This window comes from Akebia trifoliata, chromosome 7, assembly GCF_017979445.1.
Source record: "Akebia trifoliata isolate Shusen 1 chromosome 7, ASM1797944v1, whole genome shotgun sequence".
Taxonomy (NCBI): Eukaryota; Viridiplantae; Streptophyta; class Magnoliopsida; order Ranunculales; family Lardizabalaceae; genus Akebia; species Akebia trifoliata.
In genome coordinates, this window is record NC_141381.1 from 2,229,415 (window position 1) to 2,244,133 (window position 14,719).

Below are 14,719 nucleotides of genomic sequence, written 5' to 3' on the forward strand. Positions count from 1 at the left end.
GTAGGAAAATTACTTGTAAGAAAAGACGATTATGACAAAATAAATTCCAATGTTTGATTGCAGTCGATGAAATGTCCAAGAGAGAGTTAGGAATGGGAAAATCATGAGAGAATAATGTGAGGTGAGAAAATCATTTTCCTGTATGGTGTTTGGTGGGAAAATATTTTCCCATCAAGTGGGGAAATGATATTTTCCACAAAAATACAAAATCTTAGATATCGCATTTTACCAAAAAATCATTTTCCCACGCAACATAAACCCTCCTAAGCACACCATATGGAACAACCACATATCTGACTCCGAACAAAGCATGATAGAAGCTTGAGATTATGCATGGACTATCGAGAATTGGAGATAAATAAAATACTTACTTGAAAAGGTTTGTCGATGAATTATTGATTATGCATTTTAGAATTTTTTGTACACCTATCAATAAGCTATTTCCGAAGTGCCTTGATAAGTTGTCATTTATCTCGATCATATTAAGTTGAATATCTTCGATTGCTTAGTACTCAAGTGTTGTGAGACGAGAATCTATGTTGAGAAATAGAATTTTTCTCTTTTGCGCAAAAGTGATTATGCTCGCCCTATTATTGAGAGGGGTGAGTTTTTGTGTGGGATTACACGTGGCATTTCTAACGGGGTTTTTCAAATTTTGGCTTAAATGTAAGGGCATGAAATAAATTCAAAACACTACGTTACAAGTCACGAGGACGGTTCCTTCAAAATTTGAAGTTTGGAATTATTTGCATGGACATGTCAACATCACCTAGCACAGCAAAACTCAAGAGAGGGTTTAAAACGATCTCATTAGCCTAAGTAATGATACAATTAGTCAAAAATTGGGAACATCCAACAATTTAGGCTCAATTATGGACCCCAAGCTCCAACATACAAAGGAGGCCCATTTATATTAGGAGTGGCAATGGATTGGGTTGGGTCGTGTTCGTGTCATGTTGAGATAAGGGTATTATGAAAATTTACCGAATCCAAATCCAACCTATTTAATAATCGTGTCAAAAACTTTAACCTAAACCCAACACATCTATAAATAGGTATATTTGACTCAACCCATATATAACATGTTTAATAAAATTATAATCTTTATTAAATAAAATAAGTTTCATTTCCTTCATAAAAAATAAAATATCATTACTAAAAATAAGATCAACGGTGAAAAATTACTTTCTTTTGAATCATTTTTTTCAAAGCTCATATAATTTTGTCCTTTACAATCATGTGACATCAAATTGTGTTTTTGGATGCCATAAGGTGATATGATTAGAAAATTTTTCTTTTTAGCTGAGTAAGGAAAATAGTTATTATTATTATTATTATTATTATTTTTTTTAGCAAAGCAAAATGTATTTCATTATCACATAAACATAATAGTCTTAAATCTTACTGAGGGTCATTTTGCCCACAAGGATTACTAAATTAGGAATCAAACGCTACATGCTTCTAGATTTCAATGAAAAAATAGATTAAAAAAATATAAAAAGCATAGTAACGAAAGTATTTTTTTCCTAAACTAAGAGTTTAATTATTAATTATTTGAAAATTTCTTAAAACACCCGCTATATTTTTTAGAATTTGAAAAAAAAAAAAAAAGTACTATGAAAAAATTGTAGGAAATTTTAGCAAAAAATTGGGTAACTTAAATTTTTTTTTAAATAATTATTGATGTATTTCAAACTAGATGTTAATGACATATAAACTAAACGTGTCAAAACGGGTTAAGCTGGTTGACTTCCCTAACCTAGACTCGACCTACTTAATAGTCGTATTAGACGGGTTCATACTATTATGACCCAAATTCAGTTACGCTTGACCCAAACCCACTAATTTCCTGCCGTGTTAATATTGCCACCCCTAATTTATATGCGCCAAGACTGGAAACCTATAAGCACGGTAGTATCATGACTCTTTGTGCTTAAATGATGTTATGGGTGGATTGAGCTTTGAATCAACCTGACCCACTGATACCCTTACCATCAGAGAAGTTCTATTACCACATTATCTTTTACTTCTAACACCCAAATCAATGAAATTACACATCAGATCTCAAATAATATTTTAAAGGAACACCAAGCATCTCTTATTCCTACGTGGCTTGTAACATGCATGCCCATTTAGATCAATCAGACCACGAGACCCGAGAGGCATAGAGCTTGATGCCTGGAGCTTTGAGTTCCTTCACAAAACTAATAGAGAAGTCAATTACAATTACATTTATTATTAGCATAATTCCTTTGAAGAAAATACTTGTGATAGCTAGTATTGTTGAGTGAAGTCAATGATGTTACTTCTTTCTCTAGTGTTCCTTGAATTTTTTTTTTTTATCATTCTAGAATTGAAAAATTCTAAGAAAGTCAAAAAAGAAAAGGAAAATTTCTCTTTAATAAGCTCTTTGGACAAAAATGAACTTCTGAGGAAAAAAAGAAAGAAAGAAGCCAAGTTTCAGTATTTAAATAAGAAGAAATATTTAGCCTAACTTAAATAAAAGTTGGCGTGATGATATAAATTAGACTAATGATAATCTGACACTCTTCTTTCAAATGCCCCCCATAAGTTCCTTGACATTGCAGTTACGAAACCATAAATCTTTTTCTTGTGCATCCCGAAGCAAAAGATCTACAATTTTATAATAGGGGCATTTGAAAAAAGAGCACCAAATTATCATAATTTTATAAATTCCCCCAACTTTACTAAATTGGCGATATTAAGGATAACTCCGACAAAGAATCAAGATCTAAAGCAGTGTCTTATTCCTATTATATGGGAACGATGTCTACTTGTCTGGACTCCTAATCAAGTTGTTTTTTTACATTGCATGTAGCCCAATGTACTTAATCTCCAATCAAAACTAAACATAGCATATTGGTGTAAGAACAGGACACCGCTAGTTCTGGATCACGACTCTCTTTCAAATTGCAAGTTGTAGTCTATCCCTTGATCGTTAAAACAGTTTAATACAATTTCAAACCTAAAACACTCATAAGTAAAGCAGAAGAGTTGATCTAACCATAGTAATTTAGAAACAACAAAGACTCTTCTCTTCGATCGTTGCAACCATCACCAAAGGATGGACCACATCTTGCACTTTTAGGGGTACATCAAACGTGGCCAATTGGGTTGGGTAGGGTGGGTGTGGGGGGGTGGACCATAAAATTATTGAAAAGATTCGCACAATGGAGACTCCCTCTCATGATTTTCTACGATATTTTCGGTATTTTTTGTCAAAGATTTCTTGCTAGACAAGTTAGAAAGAGACGTTTCGTAAAAGGTCCAACTAATTTTTCTATTATTTTGTCCCTTTTTAAGTTACCAAATCTTGGTTCTCATCCCATCATTGGTCCCACCAAGTTGTAGATATTTTCCTTTTAATACGTATCTAGATGATCATCTTGCGTTTTAACTCAATGGATCGTAATTACAATAAGTAGAAAGGTTATTTTTGTCTTTTCATATATCTTAGCCGACATGCAGCTAATGTGGTCGAGGAGCACATCCTCCCTGTCTCAACAGGACTTGATTGTCCTTCGATTTACGTAATGAATCTTTAGAAATATCTAACGGTTATAATACAAGGTTGACTGTATCCTTCAGGTTGATACCACTATATTCCCTATAAAATCCTGATCCTATTATTTAAGTACCGAAATTACCCCCATAAAAGGGCCAAGTTGTAGAATACGACGGAGGATATTTACGTCCATGGAGAAAAAAAAAAAACAAAGGTAGTTTCCCAGTTGTGATCGTGTGCGACTAGGAGTCTTTTTTATATTAATTAAATTAATGGAGCTGTTATTGGCACCACAACTTTTATTTATTACACCTCAATTTCTTAACTTATCATCTCCATATGATAATCAAATTATTTCAATAATTATTTACAGTTATGATTATCATATAAAATCTTTAAAAAAAAAAAAAAAAAACTTCTATTTGCACTCCAACTTTTACTTATTTTTAATCATTGACTTATTTTCTAGGATGGATTGCCATTACTTACGATGAATATGATGAAATTTCTTGAATATATTATTTATTTTAATTCTTAAAATATGTTTTTACATCACTTTTAATATTTACGAATGTGTAGATTATTAGTAGATTCATTGATTATAAAAGTGATGAATTTACTCGAAATATATGTTTTGAGAATTAAAATGAATAGAATATCAAAATCGAAATTTGGACATAAGTTGGACACGTTTTGAGAAAAATTCTTATTTTTTATTTTATTTTATTAGAAACGTAATAAGTAAAAGTTGGGGTGCCAATATCAGTTCTGAAAAAATTGGGAGATCTACGGGACTCCAACTTCTAGTCTAACTTTTACTTATTCTTTATTATTTTAATTGAGGTGTAGTAAGTAACATTTGGTGTGCCAATAGGAGTTCTCATTATTAAAAGGCATTGAAGAGGAGAGGAAACAGCTTTCGATCTCTGCAACCAAAAAACAGAAACTCTTTCGTTTAAGATTGTCTGTTTCTTCCTTCTTCTTCTTCCTCTTCTTCTCAACCTACGTCTCTTAGGTTTTCGAACTTTCGAAGATTTAATTTCTTAGATTTACACGTATGAGGCTATGAGCTGGTTTGATAAGCTACGTTGTTCGTCGAATTCTAGCCATTTTGTTGCCGGCCTTATGATCTTTATTCTCTACCATTCTTTCCTCTTAATTTCCAATTTTTTAATTCCTATAAAACCGTAAACATCTTCTCTAAATCTTCTTTTCTTCGTGTTTTAATTCAATGGATCCCAATGAATCGATCTGCAACAAAAATTTGGTTGATGGTTAGTAGATTTACCCTTTTTTTAATTTTTGGGCAATGTGTTTTTGGTCGAATTGTTAATGGGTTTGATTTATGTTTGAGAAATTTTTTAATGGGTTTGATTTACCCTTTTCTTAATCTATGGGTAATGTTGTTTTTGTTCGAAAATTTAATGGGTTTGATTTGTATAAGAGATTTTTATTTTTTTAATTTTTGTTTTTAAATATTTGTGGATTACCGTTATCTTATTGTTAGAAAATATGTCTAAGAAGAATAATGGATTTTCATTTTCTTATTTAATTGGTTTTGTTGATTCTAGTGGTTTCTTTAATAATGTAGGATACCCATTTTCTTTGTTTCATTGATATGTTGATTCTAGTGGATAATTTTAAGAAGTTTTTTGTGATCGAATTGTTAATGGTTTGAATTTAGATTTGAGAATTTTTATTTTTAATTTTTTGAATAGTTGTGGATAGCCATTATTTTGTTCTGTAAGAATTGTTGTTTCTTAGAAATTATGGATTTAAAGAATAATGGGCTCCCGTTTGCTTATTTAATTGAATGTGTTATTATAATGGTTTCTTTAATAATGTTGGATACCCCTTTACTTGTTTCATTGGATATGTTGATTCTAGTGGATAATCTTAAGACTGTTTTTGTCATTAAATTGTTAATGGTTTGGTTAGGATTTGAGAAAACTTCCTTCTTTTTTTTTTTTTTGAATAATTGTGGAAGAAATTATGGACTAGAAGAATAATGGATTCCCATTTGCTTATGTAATTGATTTGTTGATTCTAGTGGTTGCTTTAATAATGTTGAATACCCATTTGCTTTGTTTCATTGGATATGTTGATTCCTGGATAATCTTAAGACTATTTTTGTCATCGATTTGTTAATGATGATTTGATTTGGAATTGAAAAAATTGCCTTTTTTGAATAATTGTGGATAGCTATTATCTTTTTTTTTTTTTTTGGGGGTGAGAATTGTTGTTTCTTAGAAATTATGGATTCTAAGACTAATGGATTCACATTTCTACATTTAATTGGGTCTGTTGATTCTAGTGGTTGCTTTAATAATGTTGGATAACCCTTTTCCTTGTTTTGATTGAATATATTGATTCTACCGGATAATTTTTATTTTTTAGAGTGTTTAATGCCCATTGGCTTATTTTGTTAGAATTGATTCTTTAATTAGTATTTTAGAATAAAGGTGGGATATCCATTCACTTCTTTATTGGAGAAGTTGATTTAGTTGTGATTTGTAAGAATGCTTCCCATTTACTTTGGTTGTCTTTTAGGGGAACGGTGGACGGGCATTTTCTTGTTTTATAAGAATTTTCACTTTTAGGGAATTTTGTGATGGGTATCAGATACCCATTAGCCTTTTAATTCGAATGTTGAATTTTGATGCCCATTTTCCTTTTTCATTGAATTGTTGCTTTCAATTGTAGTTAGATTATTAAGAAGCCCTCCTTTTCTATGGTCTAGTATCAGGCTGTGGTTTAGGCATAAACTACTATGTGACTTTAAACGAAAATAATAATTTACAAAATCGGTAATATTTACACCCACTTTGCACCCCCCTTTCAAGTATGAAAGAGTTGACTAGAGAAATAATAAGCATAAAAAAGAATCTAATAAACTACGGTGGTTCATTATTTTTTTTACTCACAAACCATGACTACTTGCCTGCTTGCTACCAAAAATAACTAAGGAAAACAAAACATATCTTTGCCATAATTGATCTGATAAATTATTATCTTTTATTTTTGTTTTTTTCCATAGATTATTCCACAAATAGAATTGATTGACCGAATAATAGTTGGGATAACGGTCTCATGGATGATATTGGATGGTCTTGTTCTTTTGTAAGCTGCAATTATGAGGTGATCTAACGGTATATTATGACAATATACCTGCGCATCGCAGCAAATTCTTACAGAAATTTTGGATAACATTTAATAACTTTTTAAAGCTGTACAAGAATTGAAACTACTCTCTTAGAAAACTCATGTTTTTTAGTACTATAAGTACCTCACTTAATTCAAGTAAGAATTACAATTAAAAGGGCCTAATCTGTGGTTGTTATTGGATTATGTGTCCAACATGGACATTGTTAACTGTAATTTATCTTAACTGATGAAAGTTTACCAATTTGCATTATATTTGATTCATTAAAGAATTCAACTCTCTGTCAAAGCCATTGATAAAGCTGTATCCATTTGAAGATGTTACGTCTATGTTCCGACTAAGTTCTGTTTAATTCAACTTTGTTCAAAACTTAAATCTCTGATCTTTATTTCTCACGTTTAGGCACTTTATTCTCCCATATAGAGAGAGAACGACATTCCCCTCCTACAGTCATTGTGATAGGTGGGGGGATTTCTGGAATTGCAGCTGCTCGTTCCCTTCACAATGCTTCCTTTAAGGTGATTCATTTTTTAACTTTATGTGAGTTGTTTGCTTAGCAAACATCTTACTTCTTTGAACTTTACTTTTTACGATTTCTTGATGGTTTCATCATGTTCAGGTATTGTTGTTAGAGTCAAGAGATAGACTTGGTGGTCGAATTCATACTGATTACTCATTCGGTTGTCCTGTTGATATGGGGGCATCGTGGTAAGTTCATAGCCTTTTGTTCTAGACTCTCTTTATACATTACTAATAGGTAACATGTGCAAATGCACATGTATCAAAAGAGCTTATTTGTAGTTTAAAATATTGATTAAAGGCTTTTTGAAGATTATATAGGGAGGATAATTTTTTTGTAATTTTGAAAACTGCTTAACGTGATTAGGGATGTGGGATTGCAATTTTCTCTGTTTTTTACCAGAATGACCCCGAAAATATTAGGTTTAAAAGTGAAAGAGGTGACATTTTTGGTCATTCATATGGTGGTGTTGAACCACTTCTACTCCACCTTCTCTCCTTATAATAGTAAAGATTTGTTTGTATTCTACTCATACTATATATGTATGTACATATTATATCTATTTGTTTATGCCTGTCAAACCTGGATAGGAACATAGATTGGTCCTACGGTGATTGATTTTCTCTAGTATTTTGTTGTTTCAGGCTACATGGTGTGTGCAATGAGAATTCCTTGGCTCCGCTTATTCGTTGTCTTGGGCTTACATTATACCGTACTAGCGGTGACAACTCTGTGTTATATGACCATGATTTAGAAAGGTAATTTATTGTTATACTGAACTTTTGTGTTCTTGACTCCTAACAATGATTTTGGTAGAATAATGTTAGTTGAACAGCTTAAAGGGAAACAAAAATTCAAGCATTAGCTTGTTAAAGGTAGGAGTTGTTGGCTAGCCTAGGATAAGCACCAATCACAGTGGTATACAACATGGAGGACTCAAACCTGTTATGTCCATGAGAATAGGGCTTAAAATGGGTTCGAATTGGGATGGATATGAGTATATCCATATTCAGATCTGAATTTATTTATTTGGACCCGAATCCGTATCCGACTTGGATCCTACTAGATAAACCATTTCCGAATCATTTTGATTTCACTTAATACCGAATTGCTTGATTTGGGTCGGATAATTCCGGATTGTTCAACATTTTTTCTTCTATACTTGTTTATTTTTTTCTTCTCTACTTGTTTGTTAATTGCTATACTAATCTATTTTACCGTTATATTTATTTTATTTTGTAAGAATTTATGTTATATTTAAGTAGTAGAAAATGATATTTTGAAAAATTTTAAAATATAATTTTCAAAGCAATATATAATTCGGATCTAGGTGGATATGTGGATGGATTTGTATCCAACCTGGATTCAATTTGGATTACAGGACATCAAACCATATTTGACCCATTTTTTTATTCAGATCTACTCCAAGGACCTAAACACGCTAAATCTGGATTTCGGATTAAAATCCGTCCAATTTTATGCTCCACATGGAAATAAGACACTCCCATTATTTTATTTTACAGTTTCTTGTGTATATCTCCTGATCTTTCTAATCTTGTGTATTGGTACCTGCAGTTATGCACTGTTTGATATAGATGGCTATCAAGTCCCTCAACAGTTAGTCATTGAAGTTGGAGAAACATTTGGGAGAATTCTCAAAGAGGTGCATCTTCACCTAAAATTTAGATTTATTAGTTTCTTCATAATGCTGATATTTATTTATATAGATATAGATATTAATAAATTAAATGGTTACTTTCTAATTTTCTGCAGACCGAAAAAATAAGAGATGAACATATTGACGACATGTCTGTTCTCCAAGCCATTTCAATAGTGTTGGAACGAAATCCAGATTTGAGGTCTGGAAAACAAAAAAAAAGATGGAATATTTTCAATCTATTTAATTTTTAGTTCCTCGCTTTTCAAGTTGGATGTATTAGTGTGGCCAATCTAGTTTTCTTGCCTATTGTAGACAAGAAGGGCTTGCCCATGAAGTGTTGCAATGGTACATATGCAGAATGGAAGCGTGGTTTGCTGCTGATGCGGACATGATATCATTGAAAAGCTGGGACCAGGCAAGTTACATGTTCAAGCTTTCATTACCTTAACTGGGTTGCTTTCTAGGTGGTTTACAGTGGTACATTGTTGGATGAATCAGTGTTTTTAGAGGCGTGTGAGGCTTACGCTCGGAATGAGGCTCATTAAAAATGCCCCAAAGACATAATGTTGAAACATAAAAGCAACGAAAACTTACACCTCAAACCATGAGGCACCTAAAAGGCATATACCTCAGTGCGAGATATACGCCTTTTGGCCGAGGCATACGCCTCACATTAAGTTTTCTTTTCTTAATGAATGCATTTCTTCATCTCTTCTTCATATTCTTTTATTTCTCCTTTCTTTCTTTTTTGCTATAAAAGCAAGATTATATAATTATTTTTTTCTTCTATTTCTTTGTTATTGCTAGTATGCAATATAATTGGAATTATTATAAATGAATTTGAATACAAAATAGTAATATGTACAAAGAGAATTATAGAGTTGAGCTGGTTTATAAATAATTTTTTAGAGTATTTAGTATACACAGATAAAGTTAAAATTATTGAAAAATAATATTTAATTGTATGTTTGTAATAAATATTAAATATTTATTTGTTGTAGAGACTTTCAACTGTTCCAATACAAAATATTTCTATGCTACTAAAATATAAAATAATAATATTTTATTTTATTATTTATTATAATGGATTAAAACTTGAAATTTGATTGTGTGCATTTGAAATTTAGAAATGTGTGATAGCTATCATAACTTTTAATATTATTTATTTTAAATATTATATCATTTATTTAAAAATATCATACATGTGAAGCTTACACATCGAGGCCTTGGTCAGCCGAGTGCCTTGCTTCACGCCTTAGCATCTGAAAACATGGACAGGGGCTTTTGTGTTAGTACTATACATAAATTACACAAGCCAGTTACACTGACTTGACCATTTGATGTAATCTATTTAGGAGTTAGGTTGTCTGACATACATAAATACCTTATAAATAGTATCTGAAAGCAGAATATTTGATAAATTAAGAATCTTAAAGAGTAGTGTTTACAATAGTTCATACAATATCCAACAAAATAAAGTTCTCAGAAAATGGAGTGTCATTGCATAGATCTAATAGAAATAGTTATCATGTATTAGGCTATTAGCTTCTAGGCAATATAAGCTTGTTTTAAAATCTTGTTTAGATGAAATGTTTCGGCAACATTCCCGAAACACGGAATGTTTTGGAGTTGATGTTTTGTTATGGCCTTGGCCTAAACCAAAATGTTATACCAAAATATTTTGTAACAGCCCGAAATTTTGGACCATGAATGTAAGCATGATACATTGGGAAGCTTCTTTACTCATAACATGGTTTAATAATGCATGGTTTTTTTGCTAAGGTGCGCTCGCGTGCTTTGGTTTTCATAATCGTTGTTACCTTGTATGGTATTGTGGGTATGAGTGTCAAGTGTCAGTTTGGGTCTAAGTGTTTTTTTCTTGCTTGATCTCTAACTGTTATTTATAGACCTTTGTTTGTTCTATTGCATATATATGATCACCTCCTCTTGTTTGGATTTCTCGAATTAAAATCAAATACTCTTCGCGATTGTTAATTCTAGTTCAAATTAGTTTATCTCCATTGCGAATGCTTACTTAACTTGAGGATCCTTCCTTCAATGTAGGAGCAAGTTCTTTCTGGTGGTCATGGACTTATGGTACAAGGATATTACCCTGTGATAAAGGCTCTTGCGAAAGATATAGATATACGGTTGAATCACAGGTATGTTTGCATATTTCTTCTCTTTTTATTTTTTTGTTTAAATCAAAACCTGCATCTTTAAAATAAAAAGCAAGTAGAATGAAGTTCTTTTCCAATCCCTCCACTGGTAGTCTGATTTATGTCGTACTTATGATCCACTTTTAAGTAAAAATGGCACACAAGCAAGTGCATCATCATCATCAATGCCTTATCCCAAAAATTTGTGGTCCACTTCGACTTTCATCCATACACTTTTGTACAATCTAAAGCCATCTTGTCCTCATTCTATGTGTTTTTCTTCTGTCTGTTTTTCCTTGTCTTCCTCACTATTTTAAATCTCCAACTTGAACATTACTTCCAACAAATGTAGATACTTCATTGGTCTTTCTCTAAGTTATACATTGCTGTCTTTCTCTATCAAATTACTTACAAGAGAGAACATTTATTCTCCTTTTAGATTCCACACCTTAATTAAATGACACACATGCACAAACACTGGTAGAAACACATCCAATCAAAGCCGTATCTCACATGAATTGAAATGCCTCAACCATTGGTTGTTTTTTGACGATGGTGCCCTGCCCTATAGTGTCATATTTTTAAAAATCCTAAATCAATATCTTTATGTCAGCTAGATTATTATATTATGGTTACTAGCCAAGGATTTTTTTTGTCTCTATCATTGAATTTTATTAATCTTTTTTTGAATCCTGGTAAGTAGGGTTAAAAAGATTTCCAACTGGTGTAATGGAGTAATGCTAACTCTAGAGGATGGAAGAAACCTTATTGCGGACGCTACTATTATAACAGTACCCCTTGGGGTTCTCAAGGCCAATTTGATCGAGTTTGAACCAAAGCTACCCAAATGGAAGTGTGATGCAATTTCTGACCTTGGTGTTGGCAACGAGAACAAGATTGCCTTACGCTTCGAAACTGTATTTTGGCCGAACGTGGAATTATTAGGCATTGTTGCACCAACATCTTATGCTTGTGGCTATTTTCTCAATCTTCACAAGGCGACTGGCCACCCGGTACTAGTTTATATGGCGGCCGGACGGTTTGCTTATGACATAGAGAAGTTATCTGATGAGGCCGCCGCTAGTTTTGTGATGTTGCAGCTTAAGAAAATGTTCCCTAATGCAACAGAGCCGGTAAGATCTTTGGTTTCTTACTTAAACCTAATTTTATCAGTTACATCACTTCATCATCTTTTGAAGAAAATCTTAATAATGATTCATAATGACCAAAAGCAATGTGGAACCAACACCGCTCCAAAGGGATCTCTCTTCTTTCTGGTACCCAATGGGCTATCAGTCAAGGGCGGATGTTCTGTCTTCTGTTTAAATCTTTATGGTATTTTAGAAACACTCTCCTGTTAAATTGGTGATATTAGGTTACCCCCTTGCAAAATGCAAGATTAGGTTTACCTCCCTTGATTGTAAGTCAACATTGCTTTTACTTGATGATTTAACAGTGAAATTTTGATTTAGTAATTTAAGTATTTTAAGAGCATTTTGAAAGAATTTTTTTTTTTTTAAATTTCACTGTTAAATCATCAAGAAAATGCAACCTTGACTAATGGTCAATGGGGGGGGGGGGGGGGGGGGGGGGTAAACCTAATATCACCAATTTAACATGGGGTATTTCTCAATACCCTAATCTTGATTGTTTCTTATTTTCTACTGTTGACATGGAGTAAGATTTTGTGTTTCATATAAATGCATAACTCATGTCTATCTACTGCATACATTACCCACTTAGCATTATAATCATATCATATTTACCCAAAAATGGGGGTGAAAAATGTTTTCTTCTCTTTTCTTATCCATATGGAGCCTTTGAATTACACCAGACCACTCCTCATTATATTAATGGAGAAGAAAACCATGTTTAGAAACTTGAATTAGACATATATGAAAAATATATTATTTTATTAGTAATACAATTACTGCTGAGAATTTATTAATAGATATTTAAATATAATAAAAGTACTTTTACGCCTTATCCCAAATGTTAGGTCTGTAACATGAATCATACTTTTCAAACAACTCCACTTAGAGAGAGACATCCATTATCAAGGTGTGGGTCTTTAGATCTTTTCTTACTTTTGACTCTTATTCTAGTTTATCCAGAGCTTTCTACTTGTTAAGGTTTCGATCTGATATCTTATAGGATCCGAACTGGATTGTCCTTGTCCTGATCTGATAAGGACCGGATCTGATTATATGTTAGAAATTATATAAATATATGAAGTTTATTTAGATTTTGTACATCAAATCGGGTTTGGTCCAATCCAGACCCAATCCTATTGTTACTGTATCAGGTTTGGATATATTATTATTGAAATCTGATACTTATCGGATAAGTTCTGGATCCAATCTTTATCAGATTGGTAACAAATCGACCCCGATTCATTGACAGCTGCAGTACTGAATTACTTAGTCATGGAAAAAAGAATTGCTGAGTGGGTTTTTTTGTTTGTTTTAAATGGCTGCAAACTTTGTTATCCCAAAATCAAAATGTTTTTGTTCACAAAAATCAATCCTTGAATTTGATTACAGATCCAGTATCTAGTTTCACGTTGGGGAACAGACCCGGATTCTCTTGGTTGTTACTCCTACGACTTGGTTGGCAAGTCTGCTGATTTGTATGAGAATCTTCGGGATCCTGTGGGGAATCTCTTTTTTGGAGGTGAGGCTGTGAGTATGGACCACGCTGGTTCGGTGCATGGAGCGTATACAGCGGGAGTGTTGGCTGCAGAAGATTGTCGAAGATACCTTCTGGAGCAAGTAGGCAACTTGGAAATGTCTCAACTTGTCTCTTTGAGGGATGAAACCATTGAAGCAATGGTTCCACTCCAAATCTCAAGGATGTGATTTTTTTTTTTTTTTTTTTTCTTTGGAGTAAAAATACTTCCAGATTCTTGAATGCTTGAAAGGCTAGGCAGAGGCATTACTTCTCATTTTATACCATAAGTTATTATTGATTATTAAGTGTTTATATTACTGTTGCGGAAAGTTTGTGGAATGTTTCGAAACTAGGACACCTTGGGGAACTCAAGATTATTAATTTAAATTTACATCAGTTTCTTATCTCTAGTATCGGGTTTTACATGGAAAAAATGTTGGACAGTTTCAGTCTCACATTAAGTTTTGAGGAGTTTTAGTAGTTTATTTGTTTTTTTTTTCTTTTCTTTTTGTATTTGGCTTTGTTGTCGATTTCTGTTCTATTATTTTGTGTCCTTGGATGGTTTTCGTGACCTTCACTTGTGTCATTGGATTTTTTTCGATCCCTATTATGGATGAAATCTCTTTAATTACAAATAATAATAATAGTAAATTTGTAATACACATTGCCTAATTTTTGTGGTTATTATTGAAATTGACTGATAGATTTTTGTGGTTTGTCGAAAATGATCTCTGCATTACGATGGTAATTGTATAGTGTGCTCATAATCTGCATTTATCATATACAGTAGTTTTAGGTTCTTGTTTTTATTAAAAAATAATAATAATTAAGATCACATGATATCAATTTAACGATGCCAAACCAGTTTAATTGTATGAGGGAATTAGCTTGATTTACAATAAGATTAATTTGGATTGTACTTATATATAAAAAAAAGATCATTTTGGTTTAAAAACTAAAATAGCCTACAAAATTAAAATAATGCATAATTAAATTTACTTAATAATATGTGACAATCTTA

General features: G+C 32.3%; 1 protein-coding gene across 2 annotated transcripts; it reads left to right on the forward strand.

Annotated features, from left to right (window-relative positions):
- Positions 1 to 4,426: 4,426 nt before the first annotated feature.
- LOC147397949 (polyamine oxidase 5-like) lies at positions 4,427 to 14,102 on the forward strand. Of its 2 annotated transcripts, none has more exons than XM_086447045.1 (10): positions 4,427 to 4,800; positions 7,092 to 7,207; positions 7,309 to 7,397; positions 7,854 to 7,967; positions 8,785 to 8,872; positions 8,983 to 9,068; positions 9,164 to 9,284; positions 10,934 to 11,031; positions 11,732 to 12,161; positions 13,572 to 14,102. In XM_086447045.1, the coding sequence occupies exons 1-10, from the start codon at positions 4,758 to 4,760 to the stop codon at positions 13,884 to 13,886; spliced, it is 1,500 nt and encodes a 499-aa protein (XP_086303171.1). In that variant the 5' UTR covers positions 4,427 to 4,757; the 3' UTR covers positions 13,887 to 14,102. The 2 variants fall into 2 exon arrangements, with proteins under 2 accessions (XP_086303171.1, XP_086303172.1); XM_086447046.1 differs by having other exon boundaries at positions 4,428 to 4,800; positions 9,182 to 9,284.
- The last annotated feature ends 617 nt before the right edge of the window (positions 14,103 to 14,719 follow it).

Excerpts from the sequence above, each read along its gene's own strand:
- LOC147397949 (XM_086447045.1), top strand. The coding sequence starts at position 4,758 with ATGGATCCCAATGAATCGATCTGCAACAAAAATTTGGTTGATG. Across the intron at positions 8,873-8,982 it reads TTGGGAGAATTCTCAAAGAG|ACCGAAAAAATAAGAGATGA; the intron begins GTGCATCTTCAC and ends AATTTTCTGCAG. Across the intron at positions 12,162-13,571 it reads TCCCTAATGCAACAGAGCCG|ATCCAGTATCTAGTTTCACG; the intron begins GTAAGATCTTTG and ends ATTTGATTACAG.